The 23,282-nt window shown below is 40.6% G+C and overlaps 4 protein-coding genes across 7 annotated transcripts in view; all 4 read right to left on the bottom strand.

Moving 5' to 3' along the window:
• dcp2 (decapping mRNA 2) overlaps nt 1-3,330 on the bottom strand; it is a 19,266-nt gene extending 15,936 nt beyond the window's left edge. The window contains exons 1-3 of one of the 2 annotated variants that reach the window (XM_046066474.1): nt 3,042-3,330; nt 2,663-2,814; nt 2,373-2,500 (exon numbers count right to left, since the gene is read on the bottom strand). In XM_046066474.1, coding sequence (XP_045922430.1) covers nt 2,373-2,500; nt 2,663-2,814; nt 3,042-3,109 — 348 coding nt within the window. In that variant the 5' untranslated portion in view covers nt 3,110-3,330. The remainder of the gene's footprint in view (nt 1-2,372; nt 2,501-2,662; nt 2,815-3,041) is intronic. The other variant, XM_046066473.1, reaches the window with a different exon arrangement.
• The window catches only part of LOC123981564 (pro-neuregulin-3, membrane-bound isoform-like), a 580,451-nt gene that overhangs the window by 226,680 nt on the left and 330,489 nt on the right, over nt 1-23,282 (bottom strand). The window lies entirely within an intron of this gene.
• Nucleotides 6,347-15,859, bottom strand: LOC123981568 (histone H3.3). Its single transcript, XM_046066491.1, has 5 exons — nt 15,704-15,859; nt 11,200-11,362; nt 10,909-11,030; nt 8,481-8,555; nt 6,347-6,770 (listed from the first exon to the last, which is right to left on the bottom strand). Exons 2-5 carry the CDS (start codon nt 11,303-11,305, stop codon nt 6,642-6,644), a joined length of 432 nt encoding a protein of 143 aa, XP_045922447.1. The 5' UTR covers nt 11,306-11,362; nt 15,704-15,859; the 3' UTR covers nt 6,347-6,641.
• On the bottom strand, nt 16,628-22,168 carry psmb10 (proteasome 20S subunit beta 10). The gene is made up of 8 exons (XM_046066488.1): nt 21,989-22,168; nt 20,878-20,971; nt 20,633-20,730; nt 19,937-20,077; nt 19,632-19,747; nt 19,417-19,475; nt 18,480-18,631; nt 16,628-16,897 (listed from the first exon to the last, which is right to left on the bottom strand). The coding sequence occupies exons 1-8, from the start codon at nt 22,051-22,053 to the stop codon at nt 16,789-16,791; spliced, it is 834 nt and encodes a 277-aa protein (XP_045922444.1). The 5' UTR covers nt 22,054-22,168; the 3' UTR covers nt 16,628-16,788.

The raw sequence follows: 23,282 nt of genomic DNA, 5'->3' as shown, positions 1-23,282 counted from the left end.
AAAGAGCTCATAGTACCTTACTACCCCACCAGAGCACTGCGCTCCCAGAATGCAGGGTTACTTGTGGTTCCTAGAGTCTCCAAAAGTAGACTAGGAGCCAGAGCGTTCAGCTATCAAGCTCCTCTCCTGTGGAACCAGGTTCCAGTTTGGGTTCAGGAGGCAGACACCATCTCCACATTTAAGAGTAGGCTTAAGACTTTCCTCTTTGATAAAGTTTATAGTTAGGGCTGGCTCAGGTGAGTCCTGAACCATCCCTTAGTTATGCTGCTATAGGCCTAGACTGCCGGGGGATTTCCCATGATGCACTGAGCTCCTCTCTCCTCTACTTTCTCTCCCTCTGTATGCAACCTCATCCCATTATTGCATGTTACTAACACAACTTCTCCCCTTTCTGGTAGTCTTGTGCTTTCTCGTCCCTCTCCTCTCTCCTCCTATCACTTCCTGCAGGTTTTCTGGCTCTGGAGCTGGTGAGTCTGGATCTGTGGTTGCGGGTCACCTGCTGCCCCCGTGTTCCTGCTCGGCGCCCTCTGCTGCAACGACTATGGTTACTAGTCCTACGGTTATTAATGTTATTATAATAATTATCATTACTGTATATATCTGTAACATTTTTCATTTAGTCTATAGCAACATCACCTTTACTGTCGGTGTAAATGAGCCTCCTTCCCAGCTCCTCCCCTACAGTACTGCAGCTGATGCTGAAGCTACTGCAGCCTCCGTAGCAAACATATCGGTTATTTTGCGCATTTGACAGCAGCCATCTGACTTCATCAAGACTTGTAAGACTTGTAACTTATTCTAAGACTAGTAAGAGATATGATTGGGCCAGCCCAATGTCAGTAAAGAAAATTACCCAATGGGCTGCTGTCCATGCTTTGTGGGCCAGTCATTGGCCTAGTTTTAAAAAAAAAGTTAAATAAATAAATAATTTACGTTTCACAGGCCCCAAAGGTGCGTCGGCAAACCGGGCATTTGCCTGGTATGCCAGATTACCAATCCAGCCCTGTCCATGGCCACAAGTGTATAAAATCAAGCACCTATGCATGCAGACTGCTTCTACAAACATTTGTGAAAGAACGGGTCGCTCTCAGGAGCTCAGTGAATTCAAGCGTGGTACCATGATAAGTTGCAACATGTGCAAGAAGTCCATTTGTGAAATTTCCTCACTACTGAATATTCCACGGTCAACTGTTAGTGGTATTATCACAAAGTGGAAGCAATTTGGAACAACAGAAACAACAGCCACGAAGCGGTAGGACACATAAAATCACAGAGCGAGGTGCGCTGAAGTCGCCAACTTTCTACAGAGTCAAAAGCTACAGACCTCTAAACGTCTTGTGGCCCTCGGATTAGCTCAAGAACAGTGTGTAGAGAGCTTCCTGGAATGGGTTTCCATGGCCTCTTAAGAGCCTGCACTATGGGGAACGATTACAGAGAGCGTCCTGGAGGAAATTCTTCTCAAAAGGATTTCAGCCTTTCAGTCTCTGGCGGCTAACTATCCGGTATCACGGAGGGGGAACGAGGCCGGCAGAAAGACACGCTATTATATTATTATTACATAGTCACCATCCACCAGAAACATATCTTGCTTTGCTTGTTGCTAGCTGGACTTTGAGGACTTGATCAGCTACTTTGTGAAGTCATCTGATTGTGTGACCAGATAATTCATTTTTTTTCCTTAGTTTATATGCTGTTTGCATAGCATGCGTCTTGCATCATTATGGTGTGATGCTGCTATAAAACCTGTGTGAGAGTTAGTTTGTCAGTCGAGTATATGTTGGCTTTTGGAGTGTGTGAAATTGCCCAGCTCACTTAGTGACTGTTATTTTGAAAAACTGCACTCAGCAGTGTTGTGTTATGACATTGTTGTATCTTCAGTCAGTCATGTTTCAGGATTACTAGTGTACTTTCTGCTTGGGTGATTTTCAGTGAACACTATTTTGCCATAGAATTGAGCCACACACTGCCTTGGGATGATTTAATTCATTGTATCATTGTATTGTGATTTGTGAGTGAGATGGCAGTACTTGGTTTATTGAACTGGACAGGCATACTTGCTGCCTGCTCAGCTGGACTAGTCATTCAATTTTTCACCAATATGTGTGTGATTTGACATGTCAGCTTGGCTGGAAATTCAAATAGCCTGATTAAGGTGGGCCTTAGCATGTGTGTGTCTGTGTGTGCTGGAGTCCGTCTGGTGGGGCGAAAGGTTCTATCAGGTGCCTGATAGATCTCAGCAATTAACTTGGTGAGTACAATGTTTATATCACTTATTAAAATGATGAAATTCATAAGCCAGAAATATCCTTTAAATGATTTAATAAAAGCTTTGTCAGATATTGCTGTGGTGTATGAGTGCAAAAACAACTCACGTTTTCTAGCGACTCATCGAGAATGATTGCTCCATAAGTAGGTACACCCATCTTGTACTCCTTCCACTGTTCCAGAACTTTCTGCACATCCTCTCCATGAGGCAACAGAAAAGGACAGTGATGGAAGAGTTTGCAGCTGTCAAGGAAACTAACATAGGCATTTATGGCATGCTTTGCATTGTGTGCAGTACAGTACAGAGCATATGAATATCAGCGTGCAACTAATTTAAAAGATACATTTAAAAAAAGCTATTAGGTCATTTAACGTCATCATTCACACGTAAGGATATCTGCTTTGGCGAAGTCTCTTATCCCACAGTGAGGGGCCCCTGGAGTGTTCTGCATGCAGAAGTCAAGGTAGAACCAGTGGGCCAGCTCGATCTGGAAGCACACCCGGATAGCGTTGTCCCTCTCCTCACTGGGGATGTGCAGGATGAACCGGCTGGAGAAACACATTAGAGGCTGGATCAGGACCAGGTCCAACATCAGCTAACGTTGACGACGACAACAACAACATAACTACGCGCATCGTGCTAGTTTTGATCTTCGACGAACAGTTTTCGCTTACTAGTAAACACAGTGAAGTCACAGTCTTTATGACAGCACTTAAAAGTGGAATGGCAACCAAACGACGACGGTAAAGGTCGGTAAAGCGTCCAGTTAACGTACCTGCAGAGGTCGTCCAGTACTCCGGAGGGGATCTCCACTCTTTTTGTTTCCATGTTGGTTGAAAACATCCCGACCCTATCTCAGAGCATTCAGGCGCAAACGCAAAAGCCATAAGAGCAGCAAGCTACACCCGCATTTTCAAGTCAGTGGACCAAAGCTTTATACTGGCTACAGACAAGTAATTTAGCTAGTATCAACCACAGGTATCAACTAGTAACAGCTCTCACTCCGCCACCGAGACCGGACTGTTGTTTCATGCTGCGTTCAGGTCTGACGGACGGAGGGATTCCGAGCGTTCACCGCATCAACCGTTTTCATGATGGTTACAGAGTTGGTCGTGTGATGAAAGAAAAGTTGAGTTGTGTGAGGATTCAAATACGGCGCGTTGACATTATAACACCATGCACGTTTAATCACATTGGAGGGAGTTTTGGCTGATGTGATGCATTTTTAGTTTTGAGGCACTTCCGTACCACTAAGTGCCAAGTCGGATGAATCGGAGCTTTCGGAAAGATCAATTTCACGGTTGAATATCATAATTACGATATGACCTGAACGCGGCATTAGTTCACAACCGGAAATAGACCATCCAATCAAAAGCTTGGGATGAGGGCGCGAGTAAATAAGACGAAACACTATTGGTTGATCTTCATGTCTGTCAGTTAATGAGGGAGCGATATCTAGCAAGTTTGTGTGAGGCGTCTGTCCCACAGTAAAAGACGTTCGCAGAAAATGCTTAGAAATAAATGGCAGTTATTTACAACAGCTGGCTAAAAGTATTTTGAACAAATGTCTCATGTCATTTTTGTTGCCTAAACCAAATAATTTATCCAAATACAGATGGTTTTGCTTCAATATTATACACCAAACACATAATTAATCACTGTGTAAAATCCTGTTTTGGAAATATCATATCCAAACGAACACAAAACCAGCACACACAGATTTAAAATATATGTATATATATATATATATATATATATATATATATATATATATATATATATATATATATATATATATATAGCCATCATCAGTGTACTCAGAACAGCAGGAAGGGCAATGTGAGGTTAAAATAGAAAAATAAATCAAATAAATACAATTACAAAACAATTACCCTTGGACTCTCAGTTTGTAATGTGTGAGTGCTGATCGGCAAAGATAAGTAAATATTTAAAATATGGTCTATTTAAGGGTCACGGGATAAAATATGTCAGTGTTTGGTAACGCACCTAATCTCATTGGACAACGGAGAAAACATGGAAACCAACACAAATTTTGAGTCCCCCTTTGAGGGAGGTCTAAGGACTAATAAACTGTTTCTGTCTATGTTTTTCACTTAATCCAAACTTAACCACATGATCAATATTATACACTGGTCAGCCATAACATTATGACCACCTGCCTAATATTGTGTAAGTCACCCTTTTGCCACCAAAACAGCCCTGACCGGTCAAGGTATGGACTCCACTAGACCTCTGAAAGTGTGTTGTGGTGTCTGGCACCAAGATGTTGGCAGCAGTAGGTTGGTAGATCCTTGAAGTTGCGAGGTGGGGCCTCCATGGATCGGACGTTTGTTCAGCACATCCCACAGATGCTTGACTGGATTGAGATCTTTGGAGGCCAAGTCAACACCTTGAACTTGTTGTTGTGTTCCTCAAACCATTCCTGAACAGTTTTCTTTGTGGCAGGTCGCATTATCCTGAAAAGGGGCCACTGCCATCAGGGAATACTGTTTCCATGAAACGGTGTCCGTGGTCTGCAACAATGCTTAGATAGGTTGTACATGTTAAAGTAAAACCCACATGGATGGTAGAACCCAAGGTTTCCCAGTAGAACATTGCCCAAAGCATCACACTGTCTCTGCCAACTTGCCTTCTTCCCATAGTGCATCCTGATTCCATGTGTTCTCCAGGTAAGTGCACCCAGCCATCCATGTGATGCAAAAGAAAAAGGTGGACCAGGGTCAGCATGGGCACCCTGACCGGTCTGGGTCTACGCAGCCCAATACACAACAAACTGTGATGCACTGACTCCTTTCTATCAGAACAACAGTTTGACCTACAGTGTCTCATCTGTTGGATCTTACCACACGGGCCAGCCTTTGCTCCCTACGTCCGCCGGTTCCCCGGTTTTCACTTTTGATAGGTACTGACCGCTGCAGACCGGGAACACCCTACAAGAGCTGCAGTTTTGGAGATGCTGTGACCCAGTCTTCTAGCCATCATAATTTGGTCCTTGTCAAAGTCACTCAAATCCTCATGCTTGCTCATTTTCCCTGCTTCTAACATAGCCTATCAGTCCCACTGTAACCAGTTCACTCAACTTCTCTGTCCCACTTTAAGAGGCCACACAGTGTATATGAATATAATGTTGTCACATTTGTTGATATTTTATGCTTATGCTCTGACAGGTAGACAATCCGCTAATTTCATGGCTTTTCAATGTATGTTGTTTGTACAATTTTCAAACATTTATTGTTTAACAGTTTAAAAAAGGTTAGATTACATCAAATTAACTCAACTACATTGTTATTTTTTACAATATTAAAATATATAATTTTTTTGAGAAAGTAGTCTGTATTTAAATGTATATACTTCCCTACACTTAGCGCAAACACATGAAGGTGTTTTATAGGAAGCTTTTCAAGTGGCCTACTGAATAAACTGGTAAATGGTCATTGGTCAGATCTCTCACCTGCATACAACTAACATTAACACCTAAATTGGTTATCAGTATTGTTTGGTTGTTTTGTTTTGTTGCTTTGTGCTGCTTACGTGGCTATGTGTACCAAATAGTGGATATTGTTGCTAAATTGTACTAATTGTGCACAGTTTTGAGAATGCTTATTTTGTTGCTGACTTTATGGCATCTTGTTTTCCTCTGTCTGTAAATTTAAACCATCACCTCTTTCAAAATATGCCAAAGGACTGCAGTTGAAAATTTGCCAGTGGGCTAACACTGGCACATTTACAGAAATTTCGATTTATTTGCATTGTCCTTATGAATAAATAAATAGAAAACTGACAGTGTCTAATGTTGCTCAGGGTGCAGGTAAGAACATATCCGATTGGCCACTGATCTGCACCCCCGGGGACCAATTACAAAAACAAAGAGTGTTTAAAATAGGACATCTGGGATCAAAACTCCAGCATAAAAAAAAGTAATATTCTCCTAAATCCCTTTCTCCATTTGCATCAAACTGGATTCTTCTAGGTGACTTGTTTAGCTAAAACATTACTGGCAACATCATGAACAGATTAAATCTTGACTTGTTTCCAAACCAAAATAAGACATCAGGTACGTAATAGAAAAGAAATTACTGTTTATTAACAAAATAAGGTTACTTGAATGGGGAACAATATGTACACATCAGATATATATCAAAGAGCACAGAGCAGTGATCACATTACCACAACATATAAAATTATTTAAAAATGTATTAAAATACAGCTTCATCTTCAGAAAACATTAAAACTAGGTATAAAGCCATTTGAACTGATTAAAGGCAGTTTCAGAGTGCCAGAACAAACTGCAGTGGAATAATGTCAGTCATTCCTGTTGCTTGTATTCGCTCGCCCACCCTGTTCTGTGTTGCTGTCACAGGTTATCAACGCCGCGGATCCTCCTGGCCAGCTGAATATCACGGGGGAACACGGTGACCCGCTTGGCGTGGATGGCACACAGATTTGCGTCTGAGAATAGCATGACGAGAAACGCCTCTGCAGCCTGGGAGGACAAGGAGGAAAGCAGGTGAAGTAAGCTCAAAGAAACATTTTTCCAAAGACCAAATCCAGTGTAATGTTACAGGAGAGGCAAGTGGCCGCAAGGAGCTAAAAATCATTCCTCTGCTTCATGTGGTGACATTGAAAGTGTTTTTGTTCATCTTTTCTCTCAATGTCCTTATAAATGCATAATCTGTATATTAAATGCTATTGTGATTGAGTTTTTTTGAATTTTAAATGCTATTAAATAGAGTTCATCAACATTAAAAGATGTAAATGTTCCCTTTCAATATAACTAATATAACGTTAACCCTGTCAATGACAACAGCCATATGTTTGCTATGTTAGCCAGCTATAGCTGGTCAGTAACATAGAAGATTGAAAGGTAAGCATCAGAGCATCTCTTCCTATTCATTCTGCAGCTTAAGAGACGACAGCGTGGTTGTGGATTGAGTTTGTTCAGTGTTGACTTCACACTATGTTGTAACCTAGTTGGTGAGAGACAGTGCTACAAAGTAAATAAACAACGTCCCCAGTCTTCGGAGTACCTTTGGATACTCATGTCAGTACAAAATCGTATTGAAAAGGTCTATTTTCATTCCAGCTCAAAACTCACTATATCAGCCACCATGTTGGTAATTTATCAATTTTCCCCTTATAAAAATCAGTGTCAGGCTCCACTAAAAACTAGGTGACTAAGAATTTACGTCGGGGGGGTTGATTTGAACGTCTCCGCACAACACCTCTCTGTCTTTCTCTTCTACATCACAAAGTGCTTCACAATAAAATGCGATACAATACAACAAAGTAAAATACAATGCATAAGGAAATTTAAATACAAATGGAAAACAGAACAACCAACCATAAAACCCCACGTCTAACTAAGAGCCTGCTTGAATCACAGAGTCTTCAGTTGCTTTTTAAAAGAATCGACAGAATTCACACATTGTAGAAAGGGAGGCGATGTATTCTACAGCCTAGGTGCCACTGCTTGGAATGATCGATCCCCTCTGGTTTTAAAATGAGTGCGGGGAACCACTAACAGACCCGATGACCTCAGACTACAGGTGGGAGTATGAAGCTGTATCAACTCAGATGTAGGGAGGAACCTGACCGTGCACGGCTCTAAAAGTAAGGACCAGGATTTTAAACTGAATTCTATACTGGACTGGTAACCAGTGAAGTGATGCTAAAACAGGTGTGATGTGTGCGCTCTTGTTACTGGGAGTTAAAAGCCTTGCAGCGGAGGTCTGAACAGCCTGGAGACGGTAAAGGCTCCTTCTTGCTCAAACAAGTAAAAAGACAGTTACAGTAATCTAAATGAGAGGAAATAAAAGCATGAATGATCATCTCAACTCACCCTTTGACACCAGTGTTTAATATTGACAATGGTCAAATAATAAGCATTTAGCTGCTATAGAGACAGATTTCTCTCAGGTGGTGGAGACCAAAAACAGAGCTAAAAGAGTGAATATTGCTTCCATCAGGTGACACAAACACCACTCCAAATGAATGCTGATGTTGCTCTGTGTGCTAAGTGTGTCAACAGGCAACTGCCAAATTATACAAAATGCTCCACACAATCATTCATACTTTTGTCCTTGAGTGCAATCATCAATCTGAAATATGTCTGAGGTGTTATGAGTATGCTGACCAGAAGTAAACACTGCATGAGTGACGGCATGTTAGCTTGTTGGTGGAGGCAGCCACTTACCTCCTGCAGGGCCAGAAGCGCGTAGACCTGCCACCGGAGAGCCTCTCTGGAAAAACTCTGGCATACCTCACGAACCTGAACCATGAGGAGGAACCAAGATTTTTTAAATCAACCAAGGCTGCGTTTGCACTGAAAACACGTAGCAGCAGAAAATGTTACTTTTCAGACTTTGCTTTCCCAGTACCACTGAAGATTATGGAACGGATTTCATTTGCAAAACTGCACATAAGCCCTGTTAAATTCCTACTCTTGAGAAAGTGTGTGTGACACTCTCTTCTGTGTGTGCGCTGCAGTATGCTCATTATCTCCGCCCACACCGGGCTCTCACATGGGGCCCTAAAAAGAGTTGAGAAAAATGTTTTATGAGCAGTGTGCCAGTAACTAAGACAACAACCTGCTATAACCCCCCCCCCTCTCCCTGCCGCGCCGCTAATAGTTCAAAACATAGTCGGTCTCGCCGCCGGTGCTCCGGACGCTCTGTGACAGAGAGACATCGTCAGCAGCTGAAGCGGTCAGACAGAAGAAAACAGGGAGAAGATAAGGAAGGTTTGGGTTTGGCTTGCGGTCCACTTAACGTTAGCTGTATCTGTGCCTTTTTGTTGTTCAACATGTTCAACTTCTCATAGAGCCGACGTGCTTGTGGGTCACTTTTTGTCAACCGACCAATCACAGCCTGGATGGGGCGGGACGGTAAAAAAAAGTTTCATGTGCTACAGCAAATCATTTAATGTTGAACAATTTGATTATTGAGAAGTTAGTACTTAGCATTAACAAACTAGAGACCAATGTAGAGCCTTTTAATGAATAAAAACAACCCACAGAAATGAAACAGCTGTAACTGGATATAATATTCAACTACTGAAAAAAAAAAGTAAATTATTATATGAAATTCTAATGAATGTACTACTTAAAATATTATTGTTATACTAACAGTGTACTATTAACTAAACATTCTACTCTTTATTTAATACAATCATGTACATTTCCTCCTCCAGGTTGTGGATAGAGACTCTGCATTAGACAGATGTACATTGAGCTGGTGCCAGTGTGCCGCCTCCTCCGAAGAACAACACGCTCCCCTTGTTCTGTTTTACATCTGTTTTACTAGTTACTGTTATAAATAGTTTATTGTTTAACTTTGTTCAAGTTGAGAAATACACATTTTAAAATGTCACTATTTTGTGCATTTTCCTTGATAAATCAAGCAAGTTGACTCAGAGTACCATTTATTCCATTATAATCGCAATCTTGTCCACAATAATTGCAATATCACTTTTTCTCCAAATCGTGCAGCCCTACTGGGTAGTGATGAGATTTACAGTAGCCCGACTTCCCTGAACCACAGGTGGATCGTTACAGCAGGGAGCAGGGATTTGGTTTTGGCCATAACTGGCCTTCTTTGTGGTGTCACCCCAACCTGCTGAAAGTAGACAGCCTTTATTCCTACTGGAATAGGCGTCGCTATTGTAACTAGTATTTTAGAGAGGTTTTTACATTAAGTTCGACATTAGGGATTTAGCGCTCTGCAGGTTGCAGGTAATAAGAGAGCCTGCTAGAATTATAGTTAGTGCTGATTTGGAGTCCATGTAAGTTGCTGTGTCCAGCCAGGGAAATGTTCACAGTGCAGACTATCAGACTGATAGCCCTTTTTATAACATTGACATTGAATTGCTGCTGAAGCCTTACATTACATTTAATCATTTAGCTGAAGCTTTTATCCAAAGCGACTTACAATTGCTACATATGTCAGAAGTCGCACGCCTCTGGAGCAACTAGGGCTTAAGCATCTTGCTCAGGGAAACATTGGTTTATTGTGGCAGTGGCAAATTGAACTTGGGTCTCTCACTTAAATCGGTAACAAAAAACACAATTCCACCTATACAAAACATCTACGTGACAGATGTTGATTAAACAGCGTAACTCGTGTAAGGAATCAGGAGGTGCGTAGCGGGTGTTTAATTGTCCGAGCGGCAGAAAGTGATGGTGAACGCGAGCGGAGGAAAATATTCTGGCAGTAAATGTACGGTGTTGGTTACAGTGTGTTGGCTTCTCAAGACCAAGAAAAGTCTGTTGTTTCCCCACCTGCCAACATGTCATTGGTATAAGTGAGACAGTTGAAGGGCTCTCTGAAGTGCAACCTTGCTCTGTTTGGGACTGGGAGCTGCTCTTTATCAGAGGTGCTGAAGTTAACGTGTTGATTTGTGGTGAGATGTCTTTTCAATTGGTTTCATTTTTCTTCAGAGTACTTTAACTTTTAATAGTTTTCCAAATAATACTTGCAAAGTTTTACTTAAATAACATTTCCAATGCAGACCTTTACCGTTAAACAATGTATTTTTGTAGCGTGGTCTCAGTCCTTCTACTAGTACTACTTCTACCACTGCCCCTCTCGGTCCATCTATTCATGGTTTGCTGCTGGTTGACTCACCAGGCGAGAGAAGGGTCCCTTCCTGAGCAAAAGATCAGTGCTCTTCTGGAACTTGCGGATCTCCATTAAGGCCTTGGTTCCTGGTCGAAACCTCCTCTTCTTGGGAGACGCAGGAAGCTGCCCTGGAAAACAGATTCAGTGTTTGTTGTTGTGATTACACTACTTACCAAACCGATCAAATATTCAACTTCACAAGACCGATTTTTGGTTTTTATTTTTATTTATTACTTATTTTTGTGACTGGAACAAAATCATTAGCTCAAATGTCTGCACCACTACTGTCCATCTCACTTGAAACTCTGCTCCGTCTTGGGGACCGGGTCTCTGGGGCCGGCTGCGGGGGGCGACGTTGAGGGGTTTTCCCCTTCCGGCGGCTGGCTGATGAATCATGACGCATCGCCTCCAACACACAGATCAGGACCACAAGAGGAAAGACACTTCAGCAAACGTCTGACTGTGAAAGATTGAAGACATTCCATGCTTTAACAATTAAAAAGCAAACTCATCTATTATTTATCATCTAATAATCCCTCACCCGATGGATGACTCAGCTGTAGCTTATTGCCACTGCATACAATGGAAAACACCAACAATACTAGTCTACACTTCAATAAGATGTATAACTAGAAGCTTGTATGTACTGCTGAAAAGAAATTAGAAGATGGAAAGAAAATGAACAATTCTGATTTGTTATTTCACATTTTGGAGTGGTCTTTTATTGTGGCCAGCCTAAGGCACACCTGTGTAATCCCCTGTCTGATCAGCATCTTGATATGCCACACCTGTGAGGTGGATGGATTATCTCGGCAAAGGAGAAGTGCTCACTAACACAGATTTGTGAATAATATGAGAGAAATAGGCCTTTTGTTCAGCTCATGATGAATGGGGGCAAAAACAAAAGTGTTGTGTTTATAATTTTGTTCAGTGTAGTATAGTATTATTACAATGAATGTTGTAACATTACTTATGTCCTACATAACAATGTATTGATATTATACTAACAGTATACTCTATATTAGCATTATGCTTTTTATTTTGTGTTATAAAATTATACTAATACACTCATTTATACCAGTTGCTCTTCCAGGTTGTGGATGTGCAGAAGGGCTGGACAATAAATCAATAATGATAATTTTCGCAATTTAATTTTCCTCAATAACAATATTGTTCAGTATATCGTCAATAATGTTTTGATTTAATTAATTTGAATCTCAAAAAATGGAAAAGTGACTGAAAAATGATTTACTAATATTTGTTCAAAAGATTTTATCACAATCGTTTTGAAAATTCTACCTGAGATTTGTGAAGTGATCCACTGTTTGGCATCAAGTGTTTGTTCTGACCAAAAAGAAAAGTTTAAAACCCCAATTAACCATCTGGTTTCATCAACTTTCAATCATCAGCCATTAAAAACTTGAAAGAAATTATGATTTGACATTTATCGTGATAATTATCGATATCGAATGGTAAGAAATGTTTTTATCGTGATAACATTTTGGCCATATTGCCCAGTGAACAGATGCCAGTATGTGCTCCTTCTAGCCACCTCCTCCAAAGAACAACTCCTTCCCCTTGTTTTATTTTACATATGTTTTACTAAAGTTATTATTAGAAATATTGTTTAGTAATCTTCTTTACATATTAATCCCACTAGGGGCAATTAGTTAAGGGCAGCATGTTTGCAACAGTACATAACACAAATCACACACATTATTCACAACATACAAGCAGCCAGTACTTGTGTATTTAGAAACCCCAGTAACCCTACAGGGAGTTTAAAAGTTTGATCGCTAAAGGGATAAAAGCTTTGGAGTGGCGGTTCGTCTTACACACAGGTAGTGCATAACGACGCCCAGAAGACTAGGATACTTGCTGTCTTCCGGACTATTTGTTGGTTGCAGAAGACATTAAAGGTCTCTCTGTTTCACACCGATGATTTTAGAACAGATTTTTACAATGTTGTTCAGGCAGTTCCTGTCTTTAAAGGTCAGATTGTGAAACCAACAGATATATATATAAAAACAAAAGAATACTTAAAAGACTCTCTATAAAAGACTAAAAGAATCTACATAGGATAACCGGCGTGACAGAGAAGGAGTTTAGTTTTACGGAGAAGATAAATTCTCTGTTGCCCCCGCTTCACAATGGCGGTGCTGTTTATATCAAACTTAAGATGGTCATCAAAAACAGTACCCAAGTATTTATATGATGAGACAATTTCCACCTTTTCATTATGTATGATGTTCTCTGAAGCAGCATCTCTATTTCGTCCAAAGTCATTAATTAATTCATTGGTTTTAGATACATTTAAGTCAAGGAAATTGCTATCACACCATGAGATAAAGTTGGTCAGAGCACTCCGGCAGTCAGATACTGGACCTTGGAGGAGTGAAAAACGACCATTTACAAAGACCCTCTGCTCTCTAACAGTTAAAAAAAATCTAATATCCATAAAACAAGTTGGTGAGGCAAGTTAAAATCAAGCAGCAGCTTCTCTATTAAAATATGTGGTTGCATTAAATGCTGAAGAAAAGTCTGCAAACAGAAGCCTGGCATGGGATTTTGGTTTATCTAAATAGTTATATAGGCTATTCAAGATAAAAAGCTTTGCATCCTTTACTCCCCTCCCCTCCCGATAGGCAAATTGCAGGGGATCAAGCCTTCCCTCTACAGATGATAGCACCAGCTTTTTAACAATTTTCTCAAAAACCTTCATAATTAGTGATGTTAAAGCAACAGGCCTACAAACATTTAGTTGCCCTGGTTTGCTGATCTTAGGAACTGGAATCACTTTGGAAGATTTCCAGATAGAATCACACTACTATCCAGTGACATCTGGAAGATGTGCTGGAGGACACTGTTCAGCTGGTTGGCACAATAGCACAGTGTCCGCGCACAGACGAGATCAGGTCCAGGGGCCTTTCTGGTGTTGACCTTATTCAGATGGTCCTTAACACACTCCTGACTGATGGTGATATGATTGAGAAAATAAGAGACTCTCTCAAACAAGATATATTTTCAGCAAAAGTCATGTTTTTCAAAACAGGAATAAAAATTGTTAAAAGTATTCGGGAGGTAAGCATCATTTATTCCACCAATTATTATAGGTTTCCTGCTATGTCTGCTTCCCTGAGTAACTGCAGACATTGCTTTGATTCCCCTCTAAGCTGCATGAAGATCCCCACTACTATACTTATGTTCCACCTTATCTTTATACATGATATTAGCTTTCCTTTCATGTTCCTTACTCCTTTATTGATGTCTTTCTTTTCCTTGCTACTCCTTGTATCAAAAATGTGTTTCTTTTTATTCAGAACACTTTTTAATTCTTTAGTGGCCCAGGGTTTGTTGTTGGGGAATACCGTGATGTTTTTACGGGGAATATTACAGTCTACACAGAAATATATATAAGAGGACACAGTTTGTGTACGTTCATTTAAATCAGGGTGGGAACTATAAAACACGTCCCAATCCATGCATTCAAAACATGCTTGTAAGCTGGCAATGCCATTCTCAGTCCAGCATTTCAGCGTCTTAACAATCTTCTCCTGTCGCTTACAGATGGATTTATAAGTAAGTATCAGGAGGACACTACTGTGGTAGGATGCACCAAAAGCAGGCCTGGGCCCGGATTTCAAAGCACCAGGCCCTGAGCCAAGGCACAAGTCACAAGTGGAGTTGTTCCTAGTAGCACAGGTGACATACTGCTCATATGTTTTCAGCGTCTTAAGTATCTGGCAGTGGTTAAAAATCTCCCATAACGAATTTTGGAGCATCAGGTGAGAAAGCATCGAGTCTGTTGGTCACCATCGCGATCAGCTGAGGAAGCGTTAGCACGCGGAGGTTTCCAGTGACGCTGCAGTACCTCTCACTGATGTAGAAGCAGACTCCTCCCCCGGTGGATTTGTTTGTTATGACAGGTGCCCTGTCCAAGCCGCTAATGTGTAGATCCTCATTTCTGTCCCCATCTCCCTGCCATGTCTCAGTGAAAGCCAGCAGGCATGTGTCTCTAAAGTCACGCTTACACCTAGCATAAGCCTCCAGTTGATCAACTTTATTGCGAATGGACTGTACATTGGAGAGAAGAATGGTGGGATGCGGAGGGAGCTGGCGTCTATCAGCCGACCCACATCTCCTTAGTCGGCGCTGGACACCGCCTCTCCGTCCTCTCTTCCTCCGGTGACTTTTGGAAGCTTTGGGTATATCCCCTGTTGCAGCATTATCTTTACTGCGATCCAGATATGGGCTAATGTTATTGCCACTAGCAGCAGCTGCAAGTGGAAGGAGTTCGAGCAGTAATAGCTCTCGAGAGTAGATAATCCTATGACCAGCCCCGCCGCCATCACTTCCCCAGGTAAACCGATTAAGAACCGTAATCAAGAGGAAAAAAATCTGTATCACGTTAATATTTTAAGTCCCATGCCGAGTGTGCAGATGCTTCAATTCCATAATCCTCCGCTGGTTTTCACATCATAACGACGTTAACTGCACACAAGCAAGGAGGACCACACACACACACACACACACACACAATGACTTAACGTTATGTGTGTAAGAAATTGCTTGTATATAAATTCTGTGTTACTTCGTTACTGGCCAATGTGCTTCTAAAGGTCTGTGTATGCTTTAACTTCTATTAACTTCGAGCACGTGTAGGCTAACGTTAACTTAACGTTACATTACTCGAGAAAAGGGTTAGCGTAACGTTCCAGTTAGAGCCCTGGTGCAACGTCCTATAAACTCCCTTGTTTTAAACGTGTCCTAACCACGTAAAGTAATTATAAACGTAACTTACCTTTGGAGTTGAACGATATTCTCGTATTCAATATGTTTTATAAAATACTGGAAACCGGACTGGCTCAGTTCCGCTGAACAGTAAACACACAAAACAGCCTCCAACTGAAATTCAAACGACGCCTCTTCACCGGCTCAACCAATCAGCTTGAAACGAGTGGGCGGGACAAACTCTTTGGGAGCGCTTGGTGAGAAGTGTCCGAACTCGCTAAATGGGCGGGGACGTGAGCGACAGAACACACATCACAGAACTCTGTGAAGGTGTTCGGGTAAACAGCGCACCCCTCGTCCGGGGCTGAAATGCACCCTGAAGCTGAACGGAAACAGATGGAAGGTGATACACGTGGAATACATTTAAAACTTTAAAAACCACATCAAACGTTTTGTCGGCGCTGAAGTGGCCCCTGGTGATTTGGTTGAGGTTCAAAAGTGAAAAGGGGTAAAAAAAAAAAGGGTAGAGTTGTTGATGGAGAGACTGAAGTTGTGGGTGTTTTTAATGAGGGATTTTGGGGCTGATGATATTCATGTCGGGGGAAGTTGGTTTGCATCCAGGTTTGTAGATCGGTGAGGCAATCAGTCAGAATGGAAGAGGTAACTGTGGTGATGGATTCAGTGATGGAAATCTAGATCTGGATGAGACTGTGTCTATGTATGATATTTCCGAGTGGATGCAGGATGCAGAGGATGAACAGGAGAGGACCAAGCCCAGACTAGGTTGCAGTGAATAACTTACCACAACTGATATTTAGTAAGTGAACATTCAAAAGGTTGCACATGTTTGACTAAAGAGCTGTGCTGATGTGTAGGGAAGTTTTGTTTATAGGAAATTTTTAGTAAGAATAAGAAAGAAAAATACAAGCTACAGAAAATCTACAGCGTTCCAGATCTTCAGGTGCTTCACCAAATAACTTGCAGGCACCGATCATTTAACAAACAAAAGCTTTTATTGCAAAACTATTTCCTGTCCAGTCAATGACTCTAGAAAAACAACCTGTCATGTGACCCCAGTTGTTTTTCTTTTAATTTACTAAACTGATGTATTATTGAATAGCTTTGATTCCACCAGGAGCATGTATTGTATTTTATTCAGTGTTCCATGATCTGAACAGATTCATCGACCACATCCAGAGAGAGAGGGGTCACGGTTTTGGTCAGGACAGCTGTGGTGCCGGGCTTATATCTGTACTGTCCCTCTCTGAAAAAAAAAGGCAGACACAGAAATGACAGGAGACATTAATCTCTGTGGTGACTAGTGTATTCATTATATATTATTGCTACTCTGAAAGTACTCTAAGTGCCATAGCTAGGATTTTAAGTTCTACACGTGACATTTTAGAATAAAAAGTTTTAAAGTATATTTACACTGTTAACTGAATATGTTAAATATATGAGCTGTGACAATTTGATTAAAACTAATACATACAACAATACAAGTAGCCGAGGCTTACATGTCAAATTAGATCACTGATTATTATCCTGTACACTATTTCCACACGTGATTTCCAGCCTACTAAGTTACTCATAGTCTTTACATAATCTCTACAATATTACAGAAACAAACAAAAGAAACGGTACGAGTCTAAAAACAAATCCACTCAAAAATAGCACTTTTAGAAATCTCTTGTTAGAAAGAATGCAGAATACACCTGCTGGACATTTTCTGGGTGTGGTTGTGTCTCAGATTTACGTTTCAATAAAGTTTCCGTCCACACAGCTTTCCTGTTTCAGAGACCCACCTACAACAAAGCCTGTGGTGTAATCCAGCTAATGTTTTTCTAATGCACAAACACTCCTTACATTTTGCAGTTATTTTAGGACATGATTTAAATTATTTTGTTTTTTATTATGTTTTGGAGATATTTTCTAATTTGATTACCTTAAAATTCTGTAATATTCAATTCCGGTTTGAAATGATTAAATCAGGTTTTAGTGGACACATCAGTTGAATTTTGAACCTTGTTTCTATTAACTTTAAATTTGACCATTTACTTCCATACTAATGTTTTCTGCACAGTTCGGTGTCTTCTTTTGCTCTATGTCTTTGCCATATGTGACCAGTTTTCTTATTCTGAATTTGAAAATAAACTGGAAGATGTTTAACTAACCTTAACCTCTTAGTTTATTTATTAAATTAATTTGAAAGGGACGCTGTACAACATTAAACTTAAATGTTAGCATATGATATATTGTAACAGAGTTAGCTTCAAGCTAATTTCATCTGCATGCATACAGTGAGAGGAGGTCACTAAACTAACAAATATAAACCTACAGTAGTATGAAACACACACGCATCATGTCAGCAACTCATGTCTGTTAGACAAATTCAAAGAATATTTGTTCTCCAGTGTCCCACAATGATAATATTAAATTTTTAAGGTCTGTTTCTGTGGTTAAATGAATGTTTCTCCAGTCTGCCCCCAACATGTAATACAATAGGACAGGTAGGAAAGGATCATATCTAATATCTAACTTGTCAAAAGCTTTGCAAAGTTTTATTTGATGGTTTTAAATATTTTTACTTAAAAGATCTGGACTGATGATTACAGTAACATATTTAAATTTAGTAATTAAATTAATCTTCTCCTCTCATCTCTTGATGAGAATGTCAACATTAAGAAGCTTTATTACCACTGACCATGTGGCCAGCAGGAAGACAGCTTCATTTCTTCCTCTAAGAACTTTTTTAATACATTAATATAACAGAATATTAAAGGGAGAAGAAATAGGAGACACTTGACTGGTCTCCTCTTTTAAAAGGTATGTATGTAATGTCTCACCTTTTGCCCTTTGTCGTGGGCTTGTCGTAGCCTCGCAGGTACTCCACTCCAGCCTTGGTGATAATACATAAGTCCACGTTGCTTCCTGAACCCAGGTCACAGAAAATCCCTGCAGCGATGGCGTCTCGTACGAGCTGCTTCGCCTCCTCCAGCTGGAAGAGTGACAGGAGACCGAGAAAAACATGTTAATAAGCCATATTAATAGAAGATATGGAGAAAGAAGAGGACAGGATAGAGTAGGTTACTGAACACTGAATAACAACTAGAGATGCAATCCATCCTCTGGTGGCCACATTGGAGGACAGGATAGAAATGAACAATATAGTGCTTTTGTACAGTGTTATTTTAAAGGTTGATACATATTGGGGAATGCAGTGGTTTGTACCGCAATTCAGTCTTAAACTCTTTAAATCCAACAAAAGCAAAGTTGCAGTGTGGTAAAACGGTTCTGTACTACTGGAAAACCTAGAAAACGGAAAACTCGACCCGACTATCTATCTGCAGAAGCACATAGATCTAATTTTGGGGCTTACTGATTTAGGATTCATGTCTCTTGACAGTTCATCTCTTGTCACCTATCGCAGTTATGTTTGATGGCAAAACACCAAAAGTGGGTTTCATTAAAAAGCTAATACATATAAAACTTCATGTTAAAAATATTTTTCTGTATTCTTGTATTAAGTAGTTATTTATTCTACTTTTGTACGCAGATGATTCACCTTTTTCCTTGTTGGTATATATTCACACAACAGACTGGAAAGACTAGAAAGGCGCTATACAAGTACGGAGCATTTACATTTACATTTACTGTTTCCCACATGAAACTTGCAGTGAACAACATGCCTTCAGTATAAACTCTATCTTTATTATAACATACATCACCTTTTTATTTGATGATTACACCTGCCATGAGAGAAAAGGCGACAGTTATTCTCACCTCCATGTTTGGTTTGAATCTGTCCTCAAATACTGAGACAGCAGCTGCAGCTCCGGACCCTGAAACCAGAATCGCAACATCAGAAAAAATGTTTTGTCCGATGTTTGGTCTGGTCTGAAAGAAACTATATTCATTCAGCTGTATTTTTGTTATTGAAATAACAGATTAAATTTGACTAAAATTGGCCCAGCGTGGTCACCACATCCAACACATACCCATGGTGAGGAAAGGAAGTTTGTCGTAGGAGCCATGTGGGTAAACACTGTACAGGTGAGCTCCACTTACATCCACTCCTCCAACGATCAGAGATGAACCGATGTGACCTTGGTACCTGAAAAATCAGACACACATCACAACAACTTGATGCTTTGTCTCTTCAGTGGGAGGAATAAGGAACAGGTCTGCCTGGACATGTGTTCATGTTGATGATCATAAAACCCAAGAAAACTATTAGGATATATGAAACTACAAATCCTCAGTGATTTAGATTTTGCATCCTTCATATTTCTGTTATTCTCACCTGAACAGCATCTGTTTCAGCTGTCGAGTTACCATGGCGACGAGGGGCGGTCTCCCAGTGTTGAGCATGTGCAGTTCGACGTTGGACGACATGATCTGTGTGGTGATCTCTGCGTCTGCAGCCACGCCGGCTCCACAGCAGCTACAGAACATACAGGGCATAGTTTAACAAGTCAAACATTTTACGGCTGAAGTACTTTTGCTTGATCCTAGAGGCATAAAGCAAATGTTTTTACTGCTGCTAGCAAAATTTAGAAAACCACTCTGTGTGTGACCAGTTATTACAATACTAAGTATGCACAATATCGAGCACCTTTAATTTTCAGCCTTAATCTTTAGACAGCCAGCAGTTTCACATCTAAAGACCCAAGGCTCATCTCAGAGGTCAGATGATTCAACAACTCCTTAAAATACAGAGGTGACTGACCGCATACAATTTCAAAACTAATCCTAAAGGTGACATCAAAACAATGGAGATGATTTGTATTTTTATTTATCTTTAACCCATATTCTTACTTTAGCTGAAACATGAAAAGGAATGTGAGATACCGGTAAATAAGACAATATAAGTAATACAACCACCCTGAACTAATCATACAGTGAAATACTAAAAAGAAAAAGCTGCACTGGGCGAGGACTCTGAGTCGGAGTCTTCCAGGGTTGTCCTGCTGTGGAAGCAAACTCTGGTTTTACTCACTAGATGTTCGGAGCGATGTAGTGAATCTTCATGCAGTTTTTGTCAGCCACCACCATGTCATCTGTAGCCCGGGTGTCTGCTCCTAGGATGACTCCATCCTGACGGACAAGGACAGGAAACACACTCATCACACCTCGCTGATGTCAAGAGCTTACTTCCTAAACACTAAAACAGCTTCCAGGTTTGCTGACCAGGAAGCTATAGGCAGCCACCTTTGAAGAAAAACACTGAGGGCACATCCTCACCTTGTAAACAATCCCAGCAATGGTGGTCCCTGTCTTTCTGGCATTTGGGGCTTTGTAGCCGAGCTCTGACAAACTGGACTCCAACACTGCATTCCTGGAAATGATGAGCGAGCATGAGACGGACAGAAAGACGGAGACAGTGACTCACCGCAACCCTCCTATTATCATGTAACAAACAACCTATAACTACTGTGTATACTGCCCAATAATGGATGCCTAGATCTGTCCACACAGGAATAAAGAACAATATTTGCACAAAAGAAAGTCAAGTCAGATTTGAATGATTAAGTGATGTACCTTCGAAATCCAACAACTTACATTATATAACAAATTGCATAATTATTTCTGTTAAATGTTCACATAATAATAGTAGTAGTAGTAGTGTTTAAACTGTAGCAGACCCACGGTTTATTTTCAGTGTGCAATGTGTGTTTTAATGCGTCTGTCTACTCTGATGACGCCTGTATGTCTGTCCATCCTGAAAGACACATTTTTTCTTATCTAAATGACGATCCTAAGGATAGAAGACCCTGCATGCTGTACAGATTGCAAAGCACTATAGGGCAGACTTGTGACTTAAGGCAGAGGCATGTCCTACGTGCTTCTTCTGATTTGGGGGTGGTAGAAACGTTGGGGGTGCTTACATTTTGCAGTCTACGATAGTATTTCTTGTACTCAATATATTTGAATTTGACTAATGTAGGCCAAATTAATAAATAAAAAGTAATGGATCCCTTGTTTCCCCAGCACAGGTTTCTTCCACAGGCAGTGTGGAGAATCTTTGAAACAAAAATCATATTACAAAGACACAATGTCATTCAAAGTATTGCTGTCTGGGACTTTCTTGTGCACTCATCTCAGTATTTCTAAAATCCAGGCTACAGGCCTGTATGAACTTCACTGTGTTGCTCTTGGTGCCACAAAGACTGACTTCAAGTCCCTAGCGCAACATCACAAGAGAGCCGTGGTGCCATTGAGGTTATTACAGGAGACACAGAATGATCACTAAACTTTAGAAACTCAGTATAAACAGTCATACACGCTATAGCCTTAGTACTTCCTCCTGAGCACCATTTTAGCCTCATTACCTACAGACGCTGTGTTTCTTTACCTGCGGCTGTTTTCGAAGCAGAATCCTCCAGTCTGCAGCTCACAGGGCTTCAAACTGTGGAGCATCTTCAGTGTGAAGACAGAAGAGATGAAGATAGAGCTGAGAGCTTTCTGAACTGCAGATAAAACCCTTCTACAAAAGCTCTGTCTGGCTGTGTGTCAGCACTTCTCATGGGTTTTTACTTTTACTTTCACTTCTTCAGCACAAGCCAAGCCTTCCTGCTCTCCACTGTAAAAAAAAACAAAAAACAACCCAACATCCCCATTTATCAGACATTTGTTCTCAGGCTGAGTTGGAAAGAGTGATTTCTTTCGTTGAAATGTCTGGAGTTGCTGTCAGGACTGCAGAAATCACACTTTTCTCCCGATTCAGTTGCTCTTAATTTTTAGAAACAAAGGATGCATGAAGAAAAAACTAAACCCTTTAATTTGACAGAATATATGGAACACGCTGATTTGAATGAGAGAAAACAACATCTCATGGTGCTGCATTGGCCATTATGTCACTTGCTTCATAAATTATTCTAAGACTGGGCCATCAAAATGAACTGCTGAATTATATTCACTGATATTTCTTGCAGTGAATCGAAATTTGATAGTGTGAGGGTGGAACCTGACCCCTGGAGGCCTAAAATGTCTCAGGTAACACTTAAGACTAATCAAGCTTTAGTTTACCCATCTAGTTTCACAGTTGCCTGCCCCGTGATTTTAAAAATAAGCTAAGCGTTTAACCCTCATCCCTAATTCCAGCAAAATGATGACTGATAATAAATAGGTTCATATATATATATATATATATTTATCTATACAATTACATCACACCTACTGTCAATTTTTTGACAGTAGGTGTGATGTAACTACCATTTTAAAACAATGATCTGTGTTGTGTTGTGTGTGTGTGTGTGTGTGTGTGTGTGTGTGTGTGTGTGTGTGTGTGTGTGTGTGTGTGTGTGTGTGACACTAAATAAACTCCCGAGTTACTGTTAAATATAAAAAGTGAGAGTGGAGGGCCCTCTGCTGTTAAATTAAGGCATTACACATTGGGGTCCAAATTTATGAATTTACAGGTTGCATCAATAGGCTGCAGATATTTCTCCTGTTTTAGCTTCTCTGCACTGGCGAGCTACTTGAACACTGCTCCCAGGGTTACTTATGCTCCCTAGAGTGTCTAAGTAGAATGGCAGCCAGTATCAAGCCAATCCTCTCGCGTGTCAGAAGGAGTGCATTTTGTTTGCTGAAATGGTTCTGGGGCGAGGGTGTGAAAAGTGGATCAATAGCGCCCCCTTCAATATTTC

This window comes from Micropterus dolomieu, linkage group LG13 (genome assembly GCF_021292245.1).
Source record: "Micropterus dolomieu isolate WLL.071019.BEF.003 ecotype Adirondacks linkage group LG13, ASM2129224v1, whole genome shotgun sequence".
In the NCBI taxonomy this organism is placed as follows: Eukaryota; Metazoa; Chordata; class Actinopteri; order Centrarchiformes; family Centrarchidae; genus Micropterus; species Micropterus dolomieu.
The sequence above is the reverse complement of the archived record's forward strand: the minus strand, read 5'-3'. Positions and strand labels throughout refer to the sequence as shown.

What these genes read in the sequence shown, in the direction of transcription:
- psmb10 (XM_046066488.1), bottom strand. Translation starts at nt 22,053, where the DNA reads ATGCTCCACAGTTTGAAGCCCTGTGAGCTGCAGACTGGAGGATTCTGC. An exon ending in TGCTTCGAAAACAGCCGCAG is followed by an intron (nt 20,972 to 21,988) that starts GTAAAGAAACAC and finishes CATCATTTCCAG; the next exon opens with GAATGCAGTGTTGGAGTCCA. An exon ending in GATTCAAACCAAACATGGAG is followed by an intron (nt 18,632 to 19,416) that starts GTGAGAATAACT and finishes TCACTCTTCCAG; the next exon opens with CTGGAGGAGGCGAAGCAGCT.
- LOC123981568 (XM_046066491.1), bottom strand. Translation starts at nt 11,305, where the DNA reads ATGCGTCATGATTCATCAGCCAGCCGCCGGAAGGGGAAAACCCCTCAA. An exon ending in AGGGACCCTTCTCTCGCCTG is followed by an intron (nt 8,556 to 10,908) that starts GTGAGTCAACCA and finishes CTCATGGTTCAG; the next exon opens with GTTCGTGAGGTATGCCAGAG. An exon ending in CGCTTCTGGCCCTGCAGGAG is followed by an intron (nt 6,771 to 8,480) that starts GTAAGTGGCTGC and finishes TTGTCCTCCCAG; the next exon opens with GCTGCAGAGGCGTTTCTCGT.